The 23,105-nt window shown below is 43.1% G+C and overlaps 2 protein-coding genes across 2 annotated transcripts in view; one reads left to right on the forward strand and one right to left on the reverse strand.

The window, feature by feature from the left end:
- DOCK2 (dedicator of cytokinesis 2) overlaps positions 1–23,105 on the forward strand; it is a 447,565-nt gene that overhangs the window by 238,014 nt on the left and 186,446 nt on the right. The window lies entirely within an intron of this gene.
- Positions 1–23,105, reverse strand: part of FAM196B (family with sequence similarity 196, member B) — a 122,756-nt gene that overhangs the window by 14,934 nt on the left and 84,717 nt on the right. The window contains exons 2-3 of the mRNA XM_011947751.1: positions 3,897–6,164; positions 2,714–2,788 (exon numbers count right to left, since the gene is read on the reverse strand). Coding sequence (XP_011803141.1) covers positions 2,714–2,788; positions 3,897–5,242 — 1,421 coding nt within the window. The 5' untranslated portion in view covers positions 5,243–6,164. The remainder of the gene's footprint in view (positions 1–2,713; positions 2,789–3,896; positions 6,165–23,105) is intronic.

A 23,105-nucleotide genomic window follows, 5' to 3' on the forward strand; every position in this document is an offset into this window, starting at 1 on the left:
TTTAATGTTATTTAATCTTGGATACTATGGTGGCATTCACTCAACCCTTTGGGTAACTTGTGCTAGGATTAATGCTAAGGAGAAGTGAAGGAAGTGATTGGGGCCAAAACAGGCTGGAATCAGCTTGTGGTTTAGAGCCAACTGCCACTCATTTCCTGTGGAGACTATGGTAGTCAAAACAAAAGGTTCCGTTCACCTTGATGTACATAATTCCCTGCAAGCTCCTGAGAGCCATGGATAGAATCTCTAGGCACTGGTGTTGGGACTGTGCTCTTGGTGAGATAGGGTGTATCCAAGTGTTCAATGGTAAGAGGAGAGTCAAGGAGGCTCAGGGAGCAGAGAGAATGAGTTAGATAGAACCAGATGACCCCACATGTCTTGATAAGAGCAGGCAGCATAGCTATAGCCTCCAGCTGCTGGAGCCTCTGGGAAATACCACTTAGGAAACCATATGCATGGCTAACTTAGCAGCAACATCTCCAGAGAAGATGACCCAGTGAGCAATCCATCATGCGCCATCTGCTTTATGTACAGTGACATGCACTGAGCACATCCGTCACCTGGGAGAGATTGAGGCTTAACAAGACCTGGGGATGAGTATTTCACATCACTTATTCATTCGTTTCTAAGGTCTGACTTTCCTGAACACAATGCAAGTTTGAAGTCATTTGAATGTTTTCTAAAAAAAAAAAAATGACAACTCTTATCTTCCCACTGTTGCTACGATGGGGCTGTTGTTCAGATCTCTTTGCTTTCATCAAATTAATTGCCCATTCTCTGCAATGGCTTAGATACAAGGATATAGATTCTGTCTGGGAGAACAGTCTGGCTTTGAATGTTAATGAGGGATATATGCATACAATTGCTTTTCTTCTGGAAAGGAAGATGTGCATGAAGGTTTGCTAACCCACCCAGGGGTGTAACTTAATTTAGAATGTTTGCTGGAGATGTTTAAAGTAAGTGCTAGAAAAATGCAAACATTCTCAGACGCGTTGGAAGGTCATAGTTTAGCCAAATATTGTCACTTTTAATTCGGCTTAGAATATCAGAATGTCAGAACTAGAAGGGACTCTTGGGACCGTTTAATTAAAGACCCTCATTTTTCAGATGGGGAAAATGATTTGCCCAAGGCCAGGTCATGAAACTCGTAATAGACTTGGAAATCACTACTTGCCCTTTTTACTTATATAGGCCGAATAAAAAATCATTTTAAGGTAGTAGAAAATACATTATCTGGCTCCAGAGGAGAAGAAAGACTATCTAAAATTTAAATGGAGGTTAGTTCAAATTAATTCTTCTTGTTTATGATGAATAGTTTTGTCCTCTCTAACTGTCTAGACATTTAATGATTTTTGTCCTCCTAATGATTAGAAAATTTGTTCAAATTGGGAGATATAAAAAAAGAAGCAGCAAAAAGAGGGCAATTGATGAAACTTCTACTTAGGCTTTCCAATGCTGCAGGGCTCTTCCAGGACCCTCTCTTTTAAAGGAAGACGTCACATTGAGGTGAAAGGCATTTATCTGTGAGCAGTCCTGCATCTTCTGTTATTTGATTAAAAACAGGTGGCTCCTCTTTATAAGGAGCTGATAGGTTCCATGAAAAGATGCTCAAGGCCCTGTGTAAGTGCCTTCCAGGCACAAGGTCTCTTACTCAATGAAATCTCAGGATTCTGCCAGAGAGAATGAGAAGTTTTAAAAGAAGACATAGGCAACCCAATTAGGCTCCAGTCTGCTCGGGCCCTGAGCTGCCAGTTTTCAACAAAAAGAGAAATGTAATAGAGAAAGCAAAACTGTTCACTTTGGTCAACAAAATTAGATGTCGTCAACGGAAAGTCCTGCTTTTGACCACTTTTCTACTATGCCATGGAAAGTGGTCTTCCAGCTAAGGGGGCATTAACCTTTCCAGTAAAAACAGGTATAAGCCCTTGGATTTGTACAGAGGTTTGCAGTTGCAAAAGACATTCACATATATTATTTCATCTGGTCTTCATGGCAACTCTGAATAGGGATAATCGTTCCCTATGCAGATAAGGAAAGTAAGCCCAGGTTAAGTTAGCTGATGTCAGACTTGGGGATTAAAACACAGATCTTTGACTGTAAGTTTACACTGTATATCATGTTTCCATTTTGTTACTTACAAAAATCTACTGCAGCAAACTTACTCTGTGCTAGAAGGAAATGACATACTTAGAAATGAACATAAAGTTCTTATCATGGTTCTTGACTGTGCCAAGTAAGTGCTTGGCATGGCATAGTTGCTGTTGAGGAAGAGGCAGTGTGGTGGAATCATTAAAATCACAGGTTTGAGATTTGAAAAATCTGGATGTGAGTCCTGAGTTTGGCCCTTTCTGCTCTCAGAAAATGCTCTATGTGAGTGAGACCGAACGCCTTAACTTCTCTGAGGGTGGAATGAGATGCAAATGTGTGTGCCAAGCTTACCATGATGCCTGCACTTAGTGTTTGATGAGTGTAGGGATGATTACATCAAAAGGGTATGCTCATAGACTTTGCTGTAAGGAAACAAAGCAATCCCTGCCTTGGAAACAGATGTTAACATTTCATAGTTAAATACCTTGTGTTTTTTGGTCTCAGATATTCAAAGGCCTCCTGTTTTTGCCTCTCTTGACTTTCTGCATGTGAAAGTTTGCTAGAGTGTTCAGTGAACCCTATGGCTTTATGGTCTACAGAGCAGACCTCGTTTGTGGCCAGGTACCTGTATATGATGCACGCCGTGTTCTGGCAGGTACTGCAATTGTTGAGATCTTGGCCAGTTCGATAAAAGTTGCGCCTGCAAGACAGAGCATTTGCTGGATAAATCTATGGGCAAAAGTCACACGGGCCACAAACATCCAACCTACTGGTCCCGTAGTCCCTATAGCACAGCATTCATGGTGCTCTTAAGTTGCATGGCCATTATAAATAAGGAAACAAGAAAGTCATGACAATAGGAGCTCACATTTCTAGAAGGCTTCATACATGTTTAAAGACTTCCCAAGCTGAGAGTTTTTTCATGCTGACAACAATCCTGTGAGATGAGGGATTCTGCAGGTGAATGGAAGGGAGGTTATTAAAACTCCTGACCTCTTAGTTCAGTACGTTTCACCCTGCATATCACAGTGTTTCTCTCTTGTATGGCAGTGCTGATTCTGATTCATACAGCAAACGCCAGTTAATGACTTCTCTCTCCTACCCTTTTTGATGAGCTTTCACCATTGCTTCTTCTCTGTCTTTAGAGAGCACTTTCTGGAAGGACAAGCATTTCACATCTAAACAAATAACTGCCTTTTCCTCCTATACTGGTGCTGAGTCACCCAGGAAAGCATTTTGTGACTTTTTTCTCTTGGCAGAAAATGAATTGTGCAAAATGAACGGTGATCTCATTTCAGTTCCAATTAGTTGGTCATTGATGGACCAGCCCAAGTCATCAAAGTAGTCAGTACAGGGGAAGGTCAATAGTAAGCTGAGTGGCCACCTCAAGTCCTTTGTCACAATGACACGAAGAACGGAAATACTGTACAAATGCAGTAACTTGCTAAGAGGAGGGGGCTGGGGAAGTGCCTTCCTGCTATCGTTTTCCCCCATCATATATCAACGGAACCCTCATCTTCATAAAAATCATTTTTGATCCTATTGCTTCATGGCTGCCTTTTCCCATTCTGTTAACACCTGAAAACAAAAACAAACAGCAATAGAAATCCACAAAAATCCACCAAAGCCTAGAACTAAATGAAATTCCATTAGAGAAAAGGGAGGTCTGTGGTTACGATTTGGAGAAACAACCGTACTTCAAACATTTTGGAGGCATTTTTACTAACAGAAACCAAAGCTATCTCTGCCCCTGTGTTGGCAAATGACTTCACCCAGTCATTTTTAATATGAAAAAAAAATCTCCTTACCCTTCAGTGAGAGCTCGAGCTTTCTCCAAGTCTTGAATTACATTCAAAAGGACTTTAATTTTCTCTTGGTTCGAGTGCAGAGATTCCTCCACGGATTGCAGTCGGCCTTGGAGGTCGCAGAGTTCACCCCGTGCCAGGTGAATTTGATTAATGTCACTAATCTCCCTGTTGCTCTGAAGTTTGGTCTCACTCTTTGGAAGAGAGGATGGGAGGTGATCACTTCCTGGACAATTTGGAAACTCCAGGGTGTCTGACTCAGTGGGGTTGTTTGCCATCTGCTCCTGACACCCAGGGGCAGATTTCGATGCGCTGTTAATTTTGAGTGACACCAGATTCTGGTGATTGTTACTTGATGAAGGACAGTCTGAGGCTCTTCCTGGGTAGGCTAGCTGGCTGTGGGAGCCTGATGAGGGGGAACTGTGAGTCCGTGGAGGTGAAGGAACACACGTTTCCTTTGACTGAGATGACAGTGGGCCAAAGTCTTTGTCATCCGAGTTGTCTTTGGGCAAAAGCAATTCAGGTTTAAGTTTCTCTGTGCCTGGTGTATGGCTGGCAACGCTGGTGGCATTTAAGCAGGAGGTGGATTTTTCTGAATCTGGTAGAGTCATCCTTCTCCCATCACCTGGACATGTGTCATCCAAAGGGTGTATGGAGTTACTTACTTCAGCTGGCCTGTCTGGGCTGAGAGCAGACTCTCTAGCTTCCCAGGAAGGACTGTGATAAATATCATCTGGAACCTGAATGGCAGCTGTGGCTTTCTCTAAGGACCTCCAAGGTCCTGCTTCCAAGCATATGCTAACAGGACCATTGCTTTGTACCTTGGGGACCCTCGGGAGGAATGTGTGGGATACCTTGACCCTTCGAGGCCCATCCTCAAGATGCTGAGCCAACCTTAAGTAGGCAAGGTCAGAAGACACAATGTCCTGTTCAGAGAGGTTGCCGTTGACCTGGATGGCACTTTGGGATGCTGTTGGCATTTCCACCAGGGACTTGCTGGCTGTGAGTTTCTTCCTTTTGAAAACTGGGAAATGCTTCCTGAGACTGGGGGAAGTTTGGATCGCAATGTTGCGAAAGCCCCCTGCCTTCTGGGACCTGGGGAAGGAGAGCGAGTAGGTGGGGGGATGATGGTGCCTGGTTGCTTGAGTTTTCCCCATCACAGCCAGGTCTTCTGGAGTTCGGACATCAACCTCAGCTAGGCCAGCTGGATTCTTAGTGGTCCCATCTTCCTTGAATCTCACCTGCTGGGATTTGCTCCTGCGGTGGTGAGGTTGTTTCACAAACTCTACTGATTCTAGACTGTTACGCTTTAGAAGCACAGGTCTCACTTTCATATTTTGCTGGGCCATTGAGCCTCAGTGGGAAGGATCAGGACCATACACTTCTCCTAGGCACATCTCCCCTTAGGTCTTTGGAGCAGTATCTAATGATGGTATTTCAAACATAGAGAACTGCTGGCCAGGATGGAGTTGTCCTCTCCTCTTAGTATGGGAAATCCTGTTGGCCATTCCCAGCCTCTAGAGTCTACGTAGGAACTAGCTGTAATGCTTTTCCCACAGTTATAATATTAATTCATTATAGTCATAATTGCTCCTTGAAAAAACAAATGAGTTAGGCTAACTATTAAACATCTGATCTACCAAGAGAGCTGGTAGGCTGTTTATCAAGGGAGGCTGGCACACAGTTCTGATCTTGGAAGAAGCTGGCTGTCTTGAACAAAAAGACAACAAAAGTACCATTTAGGGGGTAGTGCTAGACTCCCAGTGAGTGAATTCCAAAAGAAACCTGCTACATCTAGAACATACGGCTTTTTCCCTGCCCCCCAGAGCATTAATGTCCAGTGTGAAACTGCAGGAAACTTAAATGCATCTTCTTTTCATAGCAGGTAAATAGGTGGAGAAATAAATGACCTGGGGGTTTGCTACTTTGATGATACATGATGCACCCAAGGGAACACTCCTACTTATGTCAATCCCAAATTCCTCCTTTGGGGCCATTGTTTTCTTTCATGTTGTCTCTCTTTTCTTCAGTGAGGGAAACTTATCTTCCTAAATAGCCTCACAAAACCCAGTGGGGTATGACCAGGACAGGATTGAGGAATCATAGGGGATTCAGTGGGCAGAGTCCCTGTTGTGGTGTCTTGGCCGAAGTTCACACGTGGGCACGGTGAGCTATGTCTGCAGCCTCCAGGATGACATATGTTTGCTTGGCCTCAGGGGCTGAGGTCTGAGACCAGCTGGGGTCTGAGATCTGCAAGCAGGCGAGGAGCACCTGAAAGGGAAGAGACAACAGTCGCCACTGAGAACGCAGTTTCTGTGGACCTGGATTTCTCTTCCAATTCTAACTTCCTAGCTGAGTATTTTGAGTGGAGGGTCTAGGAGTAAGTCAACCATGTGACCTTTCTCTCGGTTCTCTTTGTGAGCCAGGCTTTGTGGGTGCAGGGCCTTGGAACAAAATGCCTGTCTGCCTGGACCCTTTTCTCTCTACACTTCCGCACATCACCCAGCCAACTCCTATTCATCAGTTGGGAGTCCCAGCAATTTCTCAGGGAGCCTTTACAATGACTCCCCCTTACTCACACACCCAGTGCCAAGACTACATCAAGACCCATTGTACATCCTCGTCACATTTTTCACAATACAAATTGTAGCTGTTATTAAGTAAGCATTTGTGTATGTATTTATTTAGTGTGCATCTCCTCCACTACCCTGTAGGCTCCAGGAGGGCAGAGACTGGAACCATCTCATTCACTGCTTGAGCATTCCCAACTCTCTTTCTGGCTCACTATAGGTGCTTAAGGAGAATTTGTTGAAAAAGTGGATGGTTGGATGAAGGGCAGGTCCTTCTGAAGTAAAAGAGAGCCTGGGCATGAAGAGGAGTGAAGGTCCTAGAGTATCCTGCTAGGGAAACAGGATCTGTGAACTCGTTCTGCTGTGACTGCAACATTTATTTAAGGACAAAATTCTCCCCTGATATCTTCATTTCTTATTGCTTTCCAGGAGATGAATGTGCATGAACTTCTTTGAGGAACAGCTACCTCATAATAATGATAGCCACCATTTACTGAACACCTACTTTTACCATGCTGAGGACTTTACTTGCATTAACTAAAACAACTCATATTTACTCAGTACTAATTAATGTGACAGATGCTGTTCTAAGCACTTTCCAAGCCATAACTCATTCATTAATCACAAATGACTCTATAAGGGTAGATAATATTTTTGTCCCCATTTACAGTTGAATAAACTGAGGCCCAGAAAGGTTAAGTAACTTGCCTAAACATATCCTACTCCCTTTCCAATATTGAAATTAAATTATCTCATTTAATCCTTACAAAAAAATCCATGAGGTGCCATTTTCCCCCTTAGACTTATGGGGAAATTGAAGCTTAGAGAGGGTAAGTACTCAGTAGAGGAGCTAGAATTTGAACCTAGATGTCTGTCATTCCAAAGTCCACATTCTTAATCATGAAGTTATGACTCTGCCCTTTTGGGATCTGCATGATATGTTGACAGTTGCTAAGAACAAGGGTAAAAGACCCTTGCAGATCTGGAGAGATGCAGGGAACTGTCCCCTGGCCTTGCCATGGCAAAGCAAACCAGAGGGTTTGCTGCAAGTCAGAGGGATTACAATGGCACTGACATGAGGAGAGTTCTAAGCCTGTCTGGGTTGACCGAGGGATTTTAAAAGAAAATAAAAGTAATAAAATAACCCACAAGTATTTGGCTGGCTCTGAGAAAGTAGTCTGTCTTAGAGCCCAGCTGTATTGGTCTGGTCCCATGCTGCTAATAAAGACATACCCGAGACTGGGTAATTTATAAAGAAAAAGAGGTTTAATGGACTCCCAGTTCCACATGGCTGGGGAGGCCTCGCAATCGTGGTGGAAGGCAAAGGAGGAGCAAAGTCATGTCTTACATGGTGGCGGCAGGCAAGAGAGAGGGCAAGTGCAGGGGAACTCCCCTTTATGAAACCATCATATCTTGTGAGACTTATTCACTATCATGAGAAAGACCCACCCTCATGATTCAATTACCTCCCACCAGGTCCCTCCTACTACACATAGGAATTATGGTAGCTACAATTAGAGATTTGGGTGGGGACACAGCCAAACCATATTGCCAGCCAGCCTTATCATACAGATAAAAACCTTGGCTCCATAAACGGAGACTATTACTAACATTTTCCATCACACCATTTGGGGTGTTCATTGTGAGTGCAGCCTAAACTTTGTCTATCAGACTTCTGCTTTCCCCAAGAATTGCTAGATAATGCTCATAGGAACTTTGGCTTTTCCTGATCCTAGATGCCTTGAGAGGGTCCAACTAACCCAGCAGTGCTGGGAGAGTGTGTGGCACATCCTGGAAGATACTTGGATTCATCTAAAATGCTAATGAGTTGTCACCTTGTCATCAACCTTTTCTACTAACTACTGCTAACATTCTGAGTGTACCTTAGAACCTGATTCAAACCCTGCCCCTTACTGGCTGAAGGACTTGGTGTGTTTTTCATCTGTAAAGTGGGGATGACATAGCATAGACACAGACTCATGAGTCTGATGTGAAGTCAGTGAGACAATGTATGCAAAGCTCTCAGCCCAGAGCCTGGCACACGTTAGGCAATCAGTGTGTGTTTTCTACCATTGCTGTTATCACTATTGCAATCACCTGCAGCCAGGGCTTCTTGCTGTGAATGCCAGGATGTGTGTGGATGTGCTGTATCTGGGGAGAGGGACGATAACTTTCAGCAAAGCTCATGGAGCTCTGTGAGCCCCAGTGGTGGATGAACCACCATCTGTAGCTTTTCCAGAGCAGGTAGAGCCATTGTGGGACAGAATAAGCAGAGTTTCATGAGCAGGTGGTTCCTCATTTGCCTTGCCTGTTTGAAGAGCAGGGTTGGCTTTTAAGAGTGGCATTGTCACCTACCTCTCTGAGGAGATGAACCTACTGATCCCGAGTTGCTTTACACAAAAATTCCAAACAACACAACTTTTAAAATTGGTCCTATGTTTCAATGACTTTGTATAGGACTTTTAGGTCTGGGAGAATCCAGTAGACAATTTCCTCAGTCCATGACTAAATCCTTTCTGCATCTTCCTCCTCAAATAATAATTAAGCCTGCATGGATGCCTGTGATGATGGGGAGCTCAGTACCCAATTCCCTAGTTCATAATAGTTATTTTCATTAATAATAGCAAATATGTATTAAAAACTCACTGTTAAATGCTATGTTAGCACCTGGCATTTAATCCTCAAAATGACCTTCTGTATATTATCTCCATTTTGCGGAGTAAGCAGTTGAAATTTGTGAGATGATCACACGCTTGAAAACACACAGTTCATACTCGTCATCTTTGTACTGCAGAGCCTAGATATTTATATGTGTACTTTTGTGGGTTTCCTTGACTAATTATTTTTTGCCTTCTTCTTAACTGCTTATTAGCACTTCATTCTGGGAATGATAACTCACACAGGCTACGATTGTCTGAGGCTGGTTTTCATAAGAGCTAATGTCTAGTGCATTGATTATGTACCAGGCATTGTGATTGGTATGTCTCATTTACTCTCTTCCTTAATCCTATGACACTCTTAGAGGCAGCTGCGATCAGTTCCCCGTTTTATAAATGAGGAAACTGAGGCACAGAAGATGAAGATATTTGTACCAAGTTGTTCACACTGATAAGTGATGGAGCTGTCATTTGGACCCACAGACTGACCCTGAAGAACAGGCTTCTCACCTTTGGGCCTTCTTGCCTTCTTCAGGACTGGAAAGATTAATATTTTTGTGCAAGGCTAGCAAGCAGGTTTCAAACTCCCTCCACATTTTCATTCTGAAAGTCAGTCATTATTCTGGTGTTAGCCCTGTCTTTCCTCCAGGAAGTTTATGTATCCTTTAGATGTTTTCTTTTAATCTTTAAAAGCAGTTGGCTTTCTGCTTATAAACATATTATTTGTTCATTGTAAAAATTCAAATAATACAAATAAACAACAAAAGGAAGAAAAAAAATCACCTGAAACTTACCACCCAGAAAGAGCCACAATACACCAACAATTTGGTGACATTCATTCTAGCCATCTCCCTGTGCAATGCTTGCACAGAAACTGCATACACAGACAAGCTTATGGACAGAAAGCCTTTTGTTCACTGAACAACCTGGAGAAAGTTACGCATTATGGCATACAGATCACAGTGTCCTTTTAAGTAGGCTAACATGAATTTGTCTAGTTATACAATTATCTATTTAAATAGTATTTTTGTGGATATTTAGGTTGTTTATAAATTTTTGGTATTATTTAAAAGTCTAAAAATAACATTTTTGTATGTAAATCTTGGAGCACTTGTCTAATTATCTCCTTGGAATAAATGCCTGAAGAAGAATTAGTGGGTCAAAGTAGCTGTGCATTTTACATTTTGTTGATACTACCATGTTACCACTCATCCTTCTATAAAGTTCTACTAATGTGCAACTCTGCCATTACTGCATGAGAAGACCTTTTACCAGAACCTCTTTGTTACTGTGCTTGGTCAATTTATGATAATTGTTTTTGTCGTTGCCAATAAAGTAGAAAAGAAATTGTATCTCATTATTCTCGATAGGGAATTTATATAAGAGTGGACTTTTTTTCACATACTGGTTTTACACAATGTTTGATACAAATAAAGGCCGAAAAGTTGAAAATGAAAATTTGAATAGCCAAGCAAATGTGGAAACTCTCGTGTTTTAGACAGAACCTAGGAAGTTTAGGAAATACAAAATTTTCTCTTGACAAAAATATTTTGTGTCCCAACTCTTCTGCCCTTGATGTCCACCATGACCCTTGTACAGACACATCCTGGGGAATACACCTGGCTAAAAGCACCCTCTGGAGGCCTTTAAGTCTTATGGGCTCCCAGTTGTCCATTAATTCACATTCTCCTAGGCATTGGAGGTTAGGGCTAAATTAATATCCTGGCCAGGATCCAGAATCGTTCCCTAGAGGTGGTCACAGCTGCCCCACGGCAGGAGTTATTGTTGATCTTTGCAACACTTTATTCTGTCCTCCCTTGATTATTGACTTTAGTGAACATGAACCAATGGTTTATGTTCCATCTATGCCTTTGGCCCACATCAAATGGTCCTCATGGAATCAGTGTCCATTCAGTAGATACAGAAACATTGGACAATATCTCTGTAGGTTGCACACTGTGGGCTTTCGCTGGAATTCCTGCCCAGTCTTCTTTTCTCAGTGTATTTAGGCCATACAGTGAGGGTTAAGTACATAGGCTTTCACTTATTATCTACCTAGATGAGACTCTTCCACTTTCTGACTATTGACCTGGAACAAGTGAATTGATCTTTGTAAAACCACCTAGACTGATTGTGAGAATTAAATGAAATAATCTATATGAAATGGTCAGGATAGTCAGTGTTCACTCTTCAGGTAGAACCCAGCTGGTAGCCCGGAGATACTTGTGAATTGGTCTTGGGCCCTCCTCTTTCCCTTGGGATAGTAAACTGTAGGTGCATTCATGGGAAGGAATGTACAAAGATGGCATTCCCTTCTACGAGGAATGTACGAGGAGTCCTATCTCCCTGCCATCTCTGTACTTTGTGTACTTTAGCATTGCGCTTATCTCTCTATGTTGTGATGATCTGCTGACTTCTAGCCTCTTCAACTAGACTATAAGCTCCTTGAGAGACAGGTGGTGATGGTCTACTCCGTGTCCTTATCCTCTGCTTGACACAGAGAGGGTCGGTCTTACATAAATTCTTGTAAAACAAATGAATATAATCCTGTATTATCTAATTTGCCTTAGCTTCTATGACATGGAATAGTTGGATAGTCGCATAGAATAAATATTTGCATAACTAAGAGTGAAGGAATTAATTCACTTCCAACATTTTTTTTCCTTTCAAAGATTTATTATCAGTAGGTCTCATGTCTGTTCTCTAGTCTACTATGCTTTCTCTCTTTATGACAGATTTAATTTGGTTGGACTTTATTGAGATTCTGCTGTGAGGTGGGCACTGTAATAAATCCTGTGGAGATTCCAAGGAGGAATAAGACCTGACCCCTATTGTAGCTCTAAGAAAGGACCTTGTAATGCCAACCTCATATGGAATCTGTTCCTGAGAATTGCTACACAATGTTGTACAGGGTAGGGGAGGACTTAGAGGAAGGCGTTTGATTCATTTCATGCATCCAAATTCTGCCTTACATGTGAGGGTGCTTTACGTGTTAACTGGGGTTCAGACTGATCATGCCAGGAGTCAGCAAGTTTTTTCTTTAAAGGGCCAGATAGTAAATATTTCCATGTTTGCTGACCACACGGTTTCTGTTGCAACCATTCAACTCTGCCATTGTGGCAAGAAATAAGTCATAGACAATATGTAAACAAATGGCTCTGGTTGTGTTCCAATAAAACTTCATTTATAAAATATGCAACTGAATGGATTTGACCTGGGAGCCATAGTTTGACAACCCCCGCTTTAGGCACTGGGAAGTCATTGATGGTTTTTGAGCAGGAGGCTCTTGATTAGGTTGTTTTTCAGAGGAGGCTTTGTTTGCTGACACATTGCCATCTCCCTTCTCTGAACTTAGTAATAATAACCTTTACTATTTATACCATGCTTTACAACTTAACAAAGCATTTTCAAATCCCATGTAATCCCCATGAGGGAGGCTGGGAAGCATTATCCCTGTTTTAAAGAAGAGAAATTCAATCCAGAAGGATTCAATGACTTGTCCTAAGTCACAGAGGTAGACTGGAACCCTGTCTTCCTGCTACCAGCCTCAGGGCTCTGGTGGAGATCCCGACTTTCCCTCCATTTAGCTGCCCAGACATCTAACTACTTTATGTGTTAGTCCTGTTTCCTCAGCTGCAGGGTGCATTTCTAAGGTGTAGGGATATGTCTTCCACTCTTTTTCTATCCTCCAAAGTCCTAAGCACAGTGTTGAGTCTTTAAGGAGCCATTTACTATTGATCATTCACCTCTGGGCCTTGTGGTTCAAAGTTTGCTTTCCTTCCATTTGTATTCAGTTAATTGCTCGGTCAAATCTATTGGTAAGGGTTACTCCACACTCATCTGAAATCAAAGGGTTAATGCTTGTGGTCCAAGTCTTCATTTATCTTTCCAATTTGAAATTTGGAAAGATAATTTTCCAAATTATATATTCCAAAAATATACCCCTTTCCGGCAGCTTTCTCAATAAGGAAAAGGGTATATTTTGGGGGTCTGCCTAAATCTACATTTTGTGGTAAGTGGTCAAAGAAACAAAGGGAATTGACTTTCTTTTTAGCACCTGGGATTACTAAGCATGGGTGAACTTGAGGAAAGAATTAGGCACCAAAAGGTGAGGTTAAAATCCAGACTTATATATTTGGGACCCTGAAAGATGTTGGATACGTACTGATCATGAAATTTTGTTCTCACTTTCCTATATACCATGTTTGACCTTTTTGCACAAATTCTGGTATTCATACCCAGGCCTCCGTCATCTCTCACCTGTATCACTGCGAGTGTCTCCCTTTCTTGTCCTCTTTGCCATCTGTCCTCCACGTGGCAGCCAGAGTAATCTTGGTAATATTTAATGAGATCACATAAGGCCCCTCTTTGAAACCCTGCAAAGGTGTCCCACTGCATTTAAAATAAAATCCAAACTAGTTCCATAACTTTCAGGGCCACAACCTTGAACACAGGTCACAACCCTGTGTCATCTGGCCCCTGCCTACCTTCCTGGTCCCATGTCATCTCACGCCACTTTCCCCGTTTTCTGTGACCTGGTCCATGACCCTGAACATGCTTGATTCATTCTCATCATCTGGCTTTGAAATCTGCTATTCCTTTTGTTAGGACTCCTCTTTCCCCAGATCCTTCCAAGGCTGTCATCTCCAGGAGACACTCCCTGACACCCTCTCCCCTTCTATGTCCCTCTATGCAGCAAAACCCTGTCCTATTAGCTTATTTGTTTATTATCTGTCTCTGCCCCTATTTATTGAAGAACTTTAGTATTTGTTGAATGAATGAATAAAGAGTAAATTCTTATAGTTGGAGGCTTCAAGGAATCAAGGAATCATACAACCTTAGAAATAGAACAGAGAAGTTTAAAACTTTAGACCTTGGGGACAATCTTATTTAATGATTTTCAAAATTCCTTTAGCAGTAAACTCAGCTTTCCAAATCCAAGCTTAAGCACAATTCCAATATCTAAAACAGAATAAAAGTGGAGTTGTTCTAGAAAATGTGGGGGATTCAATCCTGGGACTCAAAGCAAACCTAAAAACCGAAGACAACACCCCTCATTCTAGAGATGGGGAAACTGAGACTCTCAGCAGCTGTCTTCTGCCTGCAAATGCTTCAAGAAGAACAAAGTCACTGGTGTGTATCCTGTACCCCAGCACGACTTCTAGCATGGAGCAGGAGCTGGGGAAACATTTGTGGAACTACACAAGTGACACACTGAGTTGAAGGCAGAAGTGGAACTGACGTCAATCCAGGGTCTCCTGTTCTCCAATATACCAGGGAGAAAGGTTGAGGGCCATGGCCCATATCTGGTTCCAGCTCAGGTGCCTCATTTGGAACCAGACCTAGTGGAGAAGACAGGCTTTCTGATCCCAGAGTCCTCTCCAATGGATGGGCAAGCCACTAATGCTTTTTTTTTTCTACCACTCCAGCCCTCTAATTGCGTTTGTCACCCAGGGAGATACGATTACCATCTACCTCTACCTCCTCTTCATTTTTATCCTTTCTTCTGCCTTCTCTTCCTTTTTTTTAAAAAAATAATAAAATGTTTCAGGTATGCAAGACAACACAGAGGACAGTAGAGTGAACATAACAAGCATGACCAGCCTAAGACATGAAAGGTTACAAATCTAGCTGGATTATCCTGCGGATTTCCTCTATCCTTTCTCCTTTTATTGTATTTCCCTCTGTCTTCCCTCCTTCTTTTCCCCCTCTTCCCTTCTGTTCTCCGGCATGGCTCCCCATTTCATTTCTCCCCTCTCCTCCCCGCTCTTTGTCTCACCACCTTACTTGCCCTCCTCTTTTCCACACCCTGCCCTTCCTCTTCCTTCTCCATTTCTTTTGTTCCTCTCTGGCTCCTTCTCTTGCCTTCTTCTCTCTTGCATCTTTATAAATGTTTTAGGGTCAGTGATTCTTTCCTTTGGCTCATTCAGGGTGAGGAATCAGCATCTCCTGAATTTCCTCTCCTGCAAGCCTCAGGGCACCTGCCCTGCAGGGATAATTCTGTGGTGCATGCACCCCTCTAGTCAGAGGCATTGGCTGCTGCTGCCCGCTGAATCTGAAAGGTCACCTCCAGCTTGCTTTCTCCAGGGGAAAACCTTTACTACCACCAGATGCAACTGCTGGCCAATTCATCCAGCTTCTCATAGATGAAAGAGCATTGGCTTAATATTATCTCTATATTTCTCAGCATTTTGATTTCTTTCCAGACATTTTTCTGATATTTCTCAATGCATTTCTTTTTCACTTTATCACTGGGGACATTTTCTTACCTTTTTTTTTTTAGGTGATACCACTTTTTGACTTTAAATAATTTGACTTATTTTTCCTGAGGTCAAATACTGGGGGAGCTGCCTGCTCAGACAGATAGAAGAATCTAGAATCCTTTGGATTTATTGTCAGAGGAATAACTCTGTGGGTCAGATGGAAGTGGGAGAGCAGAGGTGAGTGGTCATGTCTCACCCCTCTTCTCCATCAGCTCCATCCAGAAAAAAACAACAGGAAGCCAGACAGCCAATGATTTGCATTCCTGTAAACAGATTGACTCATAGGGTACAGGGCTGGCACAGGCCACTTCTAAGTTCTTTTTCAATGTTGAGGTGTCAACATTTTCCACATGGGAGAGGGATCCAGTTGGAGTGGAAGAAGGCAGGAAAGTCCTTTTCCATCTCAGCATCACTTTCTGTGATTTTGTAGTACTTGGAAACTCTGTTTATACTTGACAGTCTCTTCCTATAGATTGTCTAAAGCAATTATGAATAAAATTGGAAAAGTCTCTCCATTCTGAAGGGACCTATGCTCCAGTATAGACCAGTCACACACATTTGGCTGATTAAAATACTAGTCGTTGTACTAAAAACAAGACAGACTCCAGTGACCCCTTGCTTGTCAATAGCACTGCCAAAGTTTTCAAAGCATTTTTAGATTTACTTGCTCATTTCCACCTCACAACAAGTTTTGCCAAGACTAGGCATTATCACTCCCATTTTGCAGGTGAGGGAACTGGTAGAGAGGGGTGAGATTTGCCCAAGACGAATCTGGTCTGGCCAGACCAAAAGGACAGCAGAAATTTCATTAGATCAGGGAGCTTCTAATGGAGGCTGGAGGAAGCTGGGTGCCTCTAAGAGGTGCCTTGGGTGGGAGCTGGCAGGACTGGCCCACAGCATGGCTTGGAAGTACCCCCTTCTCCTGACATAGATACACAGTGCACACCCACCAAGGACAACTGTCGGGCCCTGGACTCTGCAGTGCGCCATCCACCCTGGTACAGCAAAGCATTGGCAGGCAACTGCAATGAAGGTTTTCCCACTTCTGGATCCCTGCCTACACTGCAGAATTTTCACAAGGGGAAGAGAAGGGGGGAAGTTTATGGTCTGATCTAATCACAGATTAATGGAGAGCTTGGTGGCAGCAAGCAGCTTGCAAAAGCACATGACTCCAGTGCCATTAAAGAGCCCACTCTTCATTTCTGAGATGAGTAAATGGTGTGTCCAGCAGCATGTGCAGCACACAGTAGGTGCTCAGTAAATGGTAGCTTCCATTGTTCTTATCTTTGCCATGATTACCATTATGCATTGGGCCCCAAGTTACACAGAAACGGGACAAAATCCCAGGATTTCAGAGTCCATGTGGGGGTTGTGGCAAATCTCAAGTAACATTAAAAGGCAGAAGTAATAAAAATGAAACTCAAGGAGAAAATGCTGCCAAACGTCCCCTGTCTGCTGGTTTTGGTGTTGTGGTTCCCTGTGAGGTCTGCCGTTTCTTAAGGGGCCAAGAACATCTCTGTGGCTTTTTGTCATTCATTTCCTCCTCTTGTGCAGGAATCTCAGACCACTACTGGAATTGATGTTGCATTCTGGGACTTAGCTCTCTGCCTGTGCAAGCTGTGAAGCCCCGTCCACCTCCCATGCAAATCACAGGCCACGTAGCACACCTTTAATCACCTCTCACTTATGGGTTCACGGTGTTTGCCTAATGACAAGGGATGTCCTGTTTCTCATGGATGCTGGTCAAATCCAAAAGTATAAAAGCTCATGTTTAAATGCCCCCCTTCCTTCTCTCTCCTTTCCTTCCTTCCTTTCTCTCCCTCCTCCTTCCCTCTCTTGTTTCTTGCAAAGGGAAGGGCATATGGGTAGAGAGAACCACCCAGCCTCAACCCCCCTTCTCACTCTCCAGGATAGGAGACAAGGAAGGGTACCGAGCTGGGTGGAGACCTTTCCTGGAGATCCAGGGACAGGGGGTGGCCTCACTCCTAGCCACCTATACTCACCTGAGTCTTCTCCCCTGCCCCTAGAGAAAAGCAGCCAGCATTCATGCATCCTCTCCTTTTGGGGGTAGGATCACACTCCCCAAAGCTCCCGCAATGCCCCATACTTTCACCCTGACTCCAGCCACTGGGGATTCCACCTTCCCTCCATGTTACCTATTGTAACCACAGCTCCCAAGAGCAGGATGACATTCCGTCTCCTGGAATGAAATACTTATCAGGACTTGGCAAAGCCTTTCTCTTACAAAGAGTTATTCATGCACTCACACCTAAACTTGCTGAATGACCTAGGACAAGTCATCTCATATCTGGGATCTCAGTTTCCTCATTTGAAAATGAAAGGAGCATTTGGCTCACATAACGCAGTGCCTGGCACAGAATAGATATCATAAGAATCAGCCAGCAGACCTCTTGGCTTCCAACCTTCCTTCCTTATTCCCTATTTTCTGGCCTGAAGATGTCCCCTGATTACCACTACCCTTGTCTTGCCTGAACAGGGACCTTTATGTGAATGATATGATATCAAGCCTGGCCTTGGCCACCCTCCATGATCCTTTCTGGGCCAAGGACTAGGACAGCCTCTCTGTTTCCCAGCCCAATGTCTGAGCCTGATTGACTGCACTGGGGCACAGGGATTGGAAGGAGCACCCAGAGCATGCAGGCAGATGGTGAGAGAGTCAGAAACCATTGCTGCTGGGTGCGGGGAGGGAGTCAGCAGTGAGCAACTTCTTAAAGCTCACATCAACATTCCACATTCTGGATGAGATCCAGAATCTTATGGGTTCAGAGTTTATCTGAAGTACCAGGACCCCTTAAATCCCACGTGGAGTGGCTGGGGTGGTCTGATAATTTAAGTAGTGTGGCATGGTGGACAAGAGCTTGCATTCTGAAAACAGACGGCTTAGGTTTCAATGCTGGCTCTGCCATTTTCTGCATCTCTGTTAGAGGGTAAATTACTTAACCTCTCTGGGCTTTGATTTTCTCATCTGTAATATGTGGCTAATAATATTACTTAAGAAGCTGTAGCTAATAATATTACGTAAGAAGCTGGCTGTAAGATTTAAACAAGGTGACACACTCATAAAGCTTTCAGAAAAGTGCCTGTCAGACCGGAACTACTTAATAAACGTTGGTTCCTATTATTATTACTAGCATTATTACTGTAGGCAGTATCATCATTATTATTATCAAAGTGTGAGAACCAGCAAAGATTTCTATCACCCACTAGTTGCCCCTCAAACTCTCATCTGTGAAGCAGGAGTATTTATGATATAGCCCCTACCTGCTGCTTACAGTGGGCGTGGGAGCTGATCGATAACGTACAAGAGGATACACGTTTATAATAAAATGCAGATGCCACACAACTAAAAGCAGTTAGTAGATGACAGAAGACGAGAGGTAAAAGATGAAGTTAATAAAGAGAAAAACTGAGTATCAACTTTGACGTGAGCTTCCTACTAAACCAAGGCAGAAAGGGAATCATAGTAAAACATATTTTTGTCATTACTTAGTGCTTAGTGCTGAGACATTTCGTCATGAGTAACAACGTTTTTTGTAGCCTTGAACTCTAAGAGAATCTTATCCTAAGAATATTTATTATGGGTTTATTTACACATCTAAAATTTTAGGCTTTCTCTATGAGAAAGAGAATCCTTATGAGATTTGGAAAGTATCACAATAAAAATGGTTGAAGAAATGTAAGCTCTATTTTTTTTTGTGGAGACAGAGTCTTGTTCTGTCACCAGGCTGGAGTGCAGTGGTGCGATCTTGGCTCACTGCAACTTCTGCCTCCTGGATTCAAGCGATTCTCATGCCTCAGCCTCCCAAGTAGCTGGGATTACAGGCACCCGCCACCACACCCAGCTAATTATTTTTGGTTTTTTTTCAGTAGAGGCAGGATTTCACCATGTTGACCAGGATGGTCTCGATCTCCTAACCTCATGATCTACCTGCCTCTTCCTCCCAAAGCGCTGGGATTACAAGCATGAGCCACCGCACTTGGCAAGGAATGTGAGCTCTTTAAGCAAGAGAAGAGCAAACGGGAAGATATGATGGTCCCTTTAAAGATTTCACTACTGTATCAAGTGGGAAGTCGGGTCATCCTGTGACATTTCCAAAGACAGAACCATAGCCCCATGGTTGAGAGCCTTGAGAATGCAAACTGAGTTTCAGCTAAAGGCGGAAGTTTCCTCATACTCAAATAATGCAACTCTGCCTTGTGACGGGGTGAGCTCCCTGTCCATGCAAGCATTTGTCTAGAAGGCCATCATCAGGGCCACATGGAGAAGCTCTCACTGCATTTTTAGAGAGCAAAGAGATGACTCCTTCATCCCAGGATACTTTAATTTTCTCCAGGTCTATGTAATAGAGGAGTGGACTCTCAAAAGAAGAGCTGAGCTTTCCTCCCTTGAACGTGGATGAACAACTCTAATAAAACCCATTTCCTACAAAGCTGCTCCCCTAGAAATAAAGGAGCAGGCTAGGTAGAGCAATCAAATCACTTTTTAAAATGATTCTTTAAGATGAAGAGTGTTAGGAAATAATTTGGCTAAGCAATTGTCAGTGGATTTGGGGAGAGAGTCCCCTGTCAGAAGTGACTGTGTTACCTGCCCCCAACCTTCTTGTGTATTGTTCTTCCTTTGTGTGTCCCAGCTTTCATCTGTACGTTCTGAGATTCTGGGGCTGACTGGGGCTGCATGAACAAGTATGTGTCCCTGGGGCCTGGGGTTCCCACAGCCCTACCCCAGCTCTCCTCTGCCCATCAACTGGCTGCCATGATCTCCTTTCTCATGGGGGCTCTGCTTGGGAAGGGCCGTATATTGCTCAGCACCATGTGATTGGTGCCTGCACAGAGTTGGGCCTGCAGCAGCCAGCTGTACTGTATGGTTAGGAGCATGGGCTCCAGAGCCAGGCTGTCTGGGTTTAAAATCCAGCTCTCTCCTTTACTAGCTCTGTTTTTTTGAGCCTCAGTTTTCTTATCTGTAACATGGGATTGATAGGAGTATCCTCTAAACACACACACACACAAAACAACAACAACAACAATAACATATACCGGATTGCGGTATGAGTTCAATGAAAGAATGACAGTTAAGCTCTTTACATAGTGTCTATCTTATCTACTATATCGGGGTCAAAAAACTCTTTCAATCAAGGGTTAGACAGTAAATATTTGCAGCTTTGTAGGCCATGTGGTCTCTGTTTCAAGTACTCAACTCTACCATTGTAGCCTGAAAGCACACATGGGCAGTATGTAAATGACCAACCACAGTGATATTCCAATGAAACTGAATTTACCCAAACAGGTAGCAGGCAAGATTTGGCCCATGGACTGTAGTTTGCTGCCCTTGTGTAAAGCAGCAAGTCAGAGAACCAGATGGAAATGAGCAACCACAGAGACTAAAGGGAAGAAGCAAAAGGTGGTAGAATGGTGGATTCAACAGTAGCACTCAGAAGTTAAGAACTCAGTCTGTGAAGCAGAACAGGTCGGGTTTCAAACCTGGCTGGTGAATGCGTTTGCTCTCTGAGCCTTGGCTTCCTAATACATAAAGTGCAAGATGGCAAGTAAAAGGGACCTTTCTCAAATGACCGATTTGTGGATTAAAAGAGAGATTAGACATGGTGCCAGGCATCTAGTAAGAGCTCAAAAAATGTTAGCAAAGAGGAGGATGATGACAAGGTGGCTGCTGAAGTGAACTAAACTGAATTGAACCACAGCCTCCTTTTGCCTTCAGCATACCCAGACGGTGTGGCTCATTAGGAAGAGCAAGAGTCTTAGATCCTCAGAGTGCCTGACTTCCTGCCTTGAGACTTCTCTCACTCTCTGTAAAGTGCAGCCAATTCACATTCTTTCTCCCTAAGAATCAGGTTAAATGAGACCCTGGAGGGAGAGCCTGCCTACCACCTACCTATAAATAGGATGGCAAGTCAGCACCAGCATCAATGATTGCAGGTCAAAAATGAGACTTGGCCTCTCAGTCTTGCTCACCTCAAATGGACTTGAGGATAGAAGGGCCAAAAGGTCAATAATGGAGAATATAAATGTTCATCATTCTCTTTGCAGAGCTGCTTGGGTACTCAGGTTTGGAGCAGGACTAGGAAGGCCCTGGGCTTTGGATTGCTTTTGTTCGATGTTAGTGTCCTGGAAATAGACCTCTCTACATACCACGTTTTGTTGGGAGATGGTATTGCCATCCAAAGTGAGACTTTCAATGTTCCTTTCCATTTCTTGTTGGCATACAAAGACTGCATAACAAATGGATTTCCCCAATGTATTCATAGTGTTGTGCCTTTTGTTGACTCCATAAGTTTTTATTCTTACTTTCTTTACTCTCAGATTTTCCAGAAAAAAATTAAACAGATGCTTACAGCCCTAATTAATGCTATCAGGCATCTGCCCTAATCATATATGAATTGATATTGATTTTCAGTTATGTCATTTCCTTCCACTAAGATCATGAGAGTCTCACAAACTGTCCATTGTATTCACTTCAGGGTCTCCAACACTAGAAACCACAAGCTGTCTTTTCTTTCTTTCCTCCTTCCCTCTCTCCATGTAGCCTTTCTTCCCTTTCTTCTACTAAGCACCCACTATGTGCCAAACATTGTACTGGGCATCAGGAACACCTCCAAGCTCTCAGATCTAAAGGAGGAGATGGGCAGGTAATAGGCAGCACGGTAAGAAGCAAGCTTTAAGCAAGGTCAGGTATTGTAGAAATCCACCATCCCAGGCCCTAACCTGTTGGGACTTTAGACAACCCTAACCTGTTGTCCCCTGGTGGAGGGGACATCTGAGCCAGGCTTTCTACGATGACTAGGAGTTCAAGTCATTGAAAGAAGGAAGAAGCAGGTTCAAAGGTGTGCCTTGAGTCTAGACAGTGAAATGGAAGTTGTTCCTTCCACATAAACTTAATTATTGTGACTGGGCAGGATAGTGGCAAATGTCAGGAGAAGACTGGCTGGCAGGAGGCATGGCATGAAGGACTTTGTAGGCCAAACAGATCTTCTGGAGTGATTTCAACATCTTAAAGCTTAGGCAAGCTGTACATTTACAAAACAAACCTAAATGTCTAGTCTCTCTCCTTTGGGCTGTAATTATATCAAAAGTATTGTCTCCTTCATGCACTACTACTAATTAGAAGCTTTTATTAGCAGTATTACATGCTTTGGATGAACAAAATGATAAAATAAGCTAATTATGACTTAATGTGTAGAGTTGTTACCCACTGTCTTTCAATACACCAAGTCAGTGCAGAGAGGGAGAGCAGCAAAGAGGCTCTTGGTGTTGAAAAAAACTGAAAAATATTTCCTCCTATTACCAAGATACAGATACAGCCTGCCTGGAATTGACTTTAAGTAAAGTGATGAAACCCAGGAAATCACTGATTAGGAGTTCGCCATATATCTAGCACTGTCTTCACCTTGAGATACAACTGATATACCAAACAGCCAAGGTCCTGTCTACTTTGGAACTTAGTTATGGGTAGGAGAGGTTGATATTAAATGAACAAACATCCAAGTAAATATGGATTTATAAAATGTGCTAAATGTTGTGACCAAAAAATGGAGGCCGGTGGGAGAATAATGAGTCCTAATTTACATTGTGGGTAAGGGAAGTGCCTTCTGAGGAAGGGATGCTTGCATTTAGGGGGTATGGTGGGTGTGATCGAGGTGATGGGATGGGTATGAGAAGAGGGTGTTCCAGGCAAAAGAACACTGTGCA

This window comes from Colobus angolensis, unplaced genomic scaffold (genome assembly GCF_000951035.1).
Source record: "Colobus angolensis palliatus isolate OR3802 unplaced genomic scaffold, Cang.pa_1.0 Scaffold27, whole genome shotgun sequence".
Lineage (NCBI taxonomy): Eukaryota > Metazoa > Chordata > Mammalia > Primates > Cercopithecidae > Colobus > Colobus angolensis.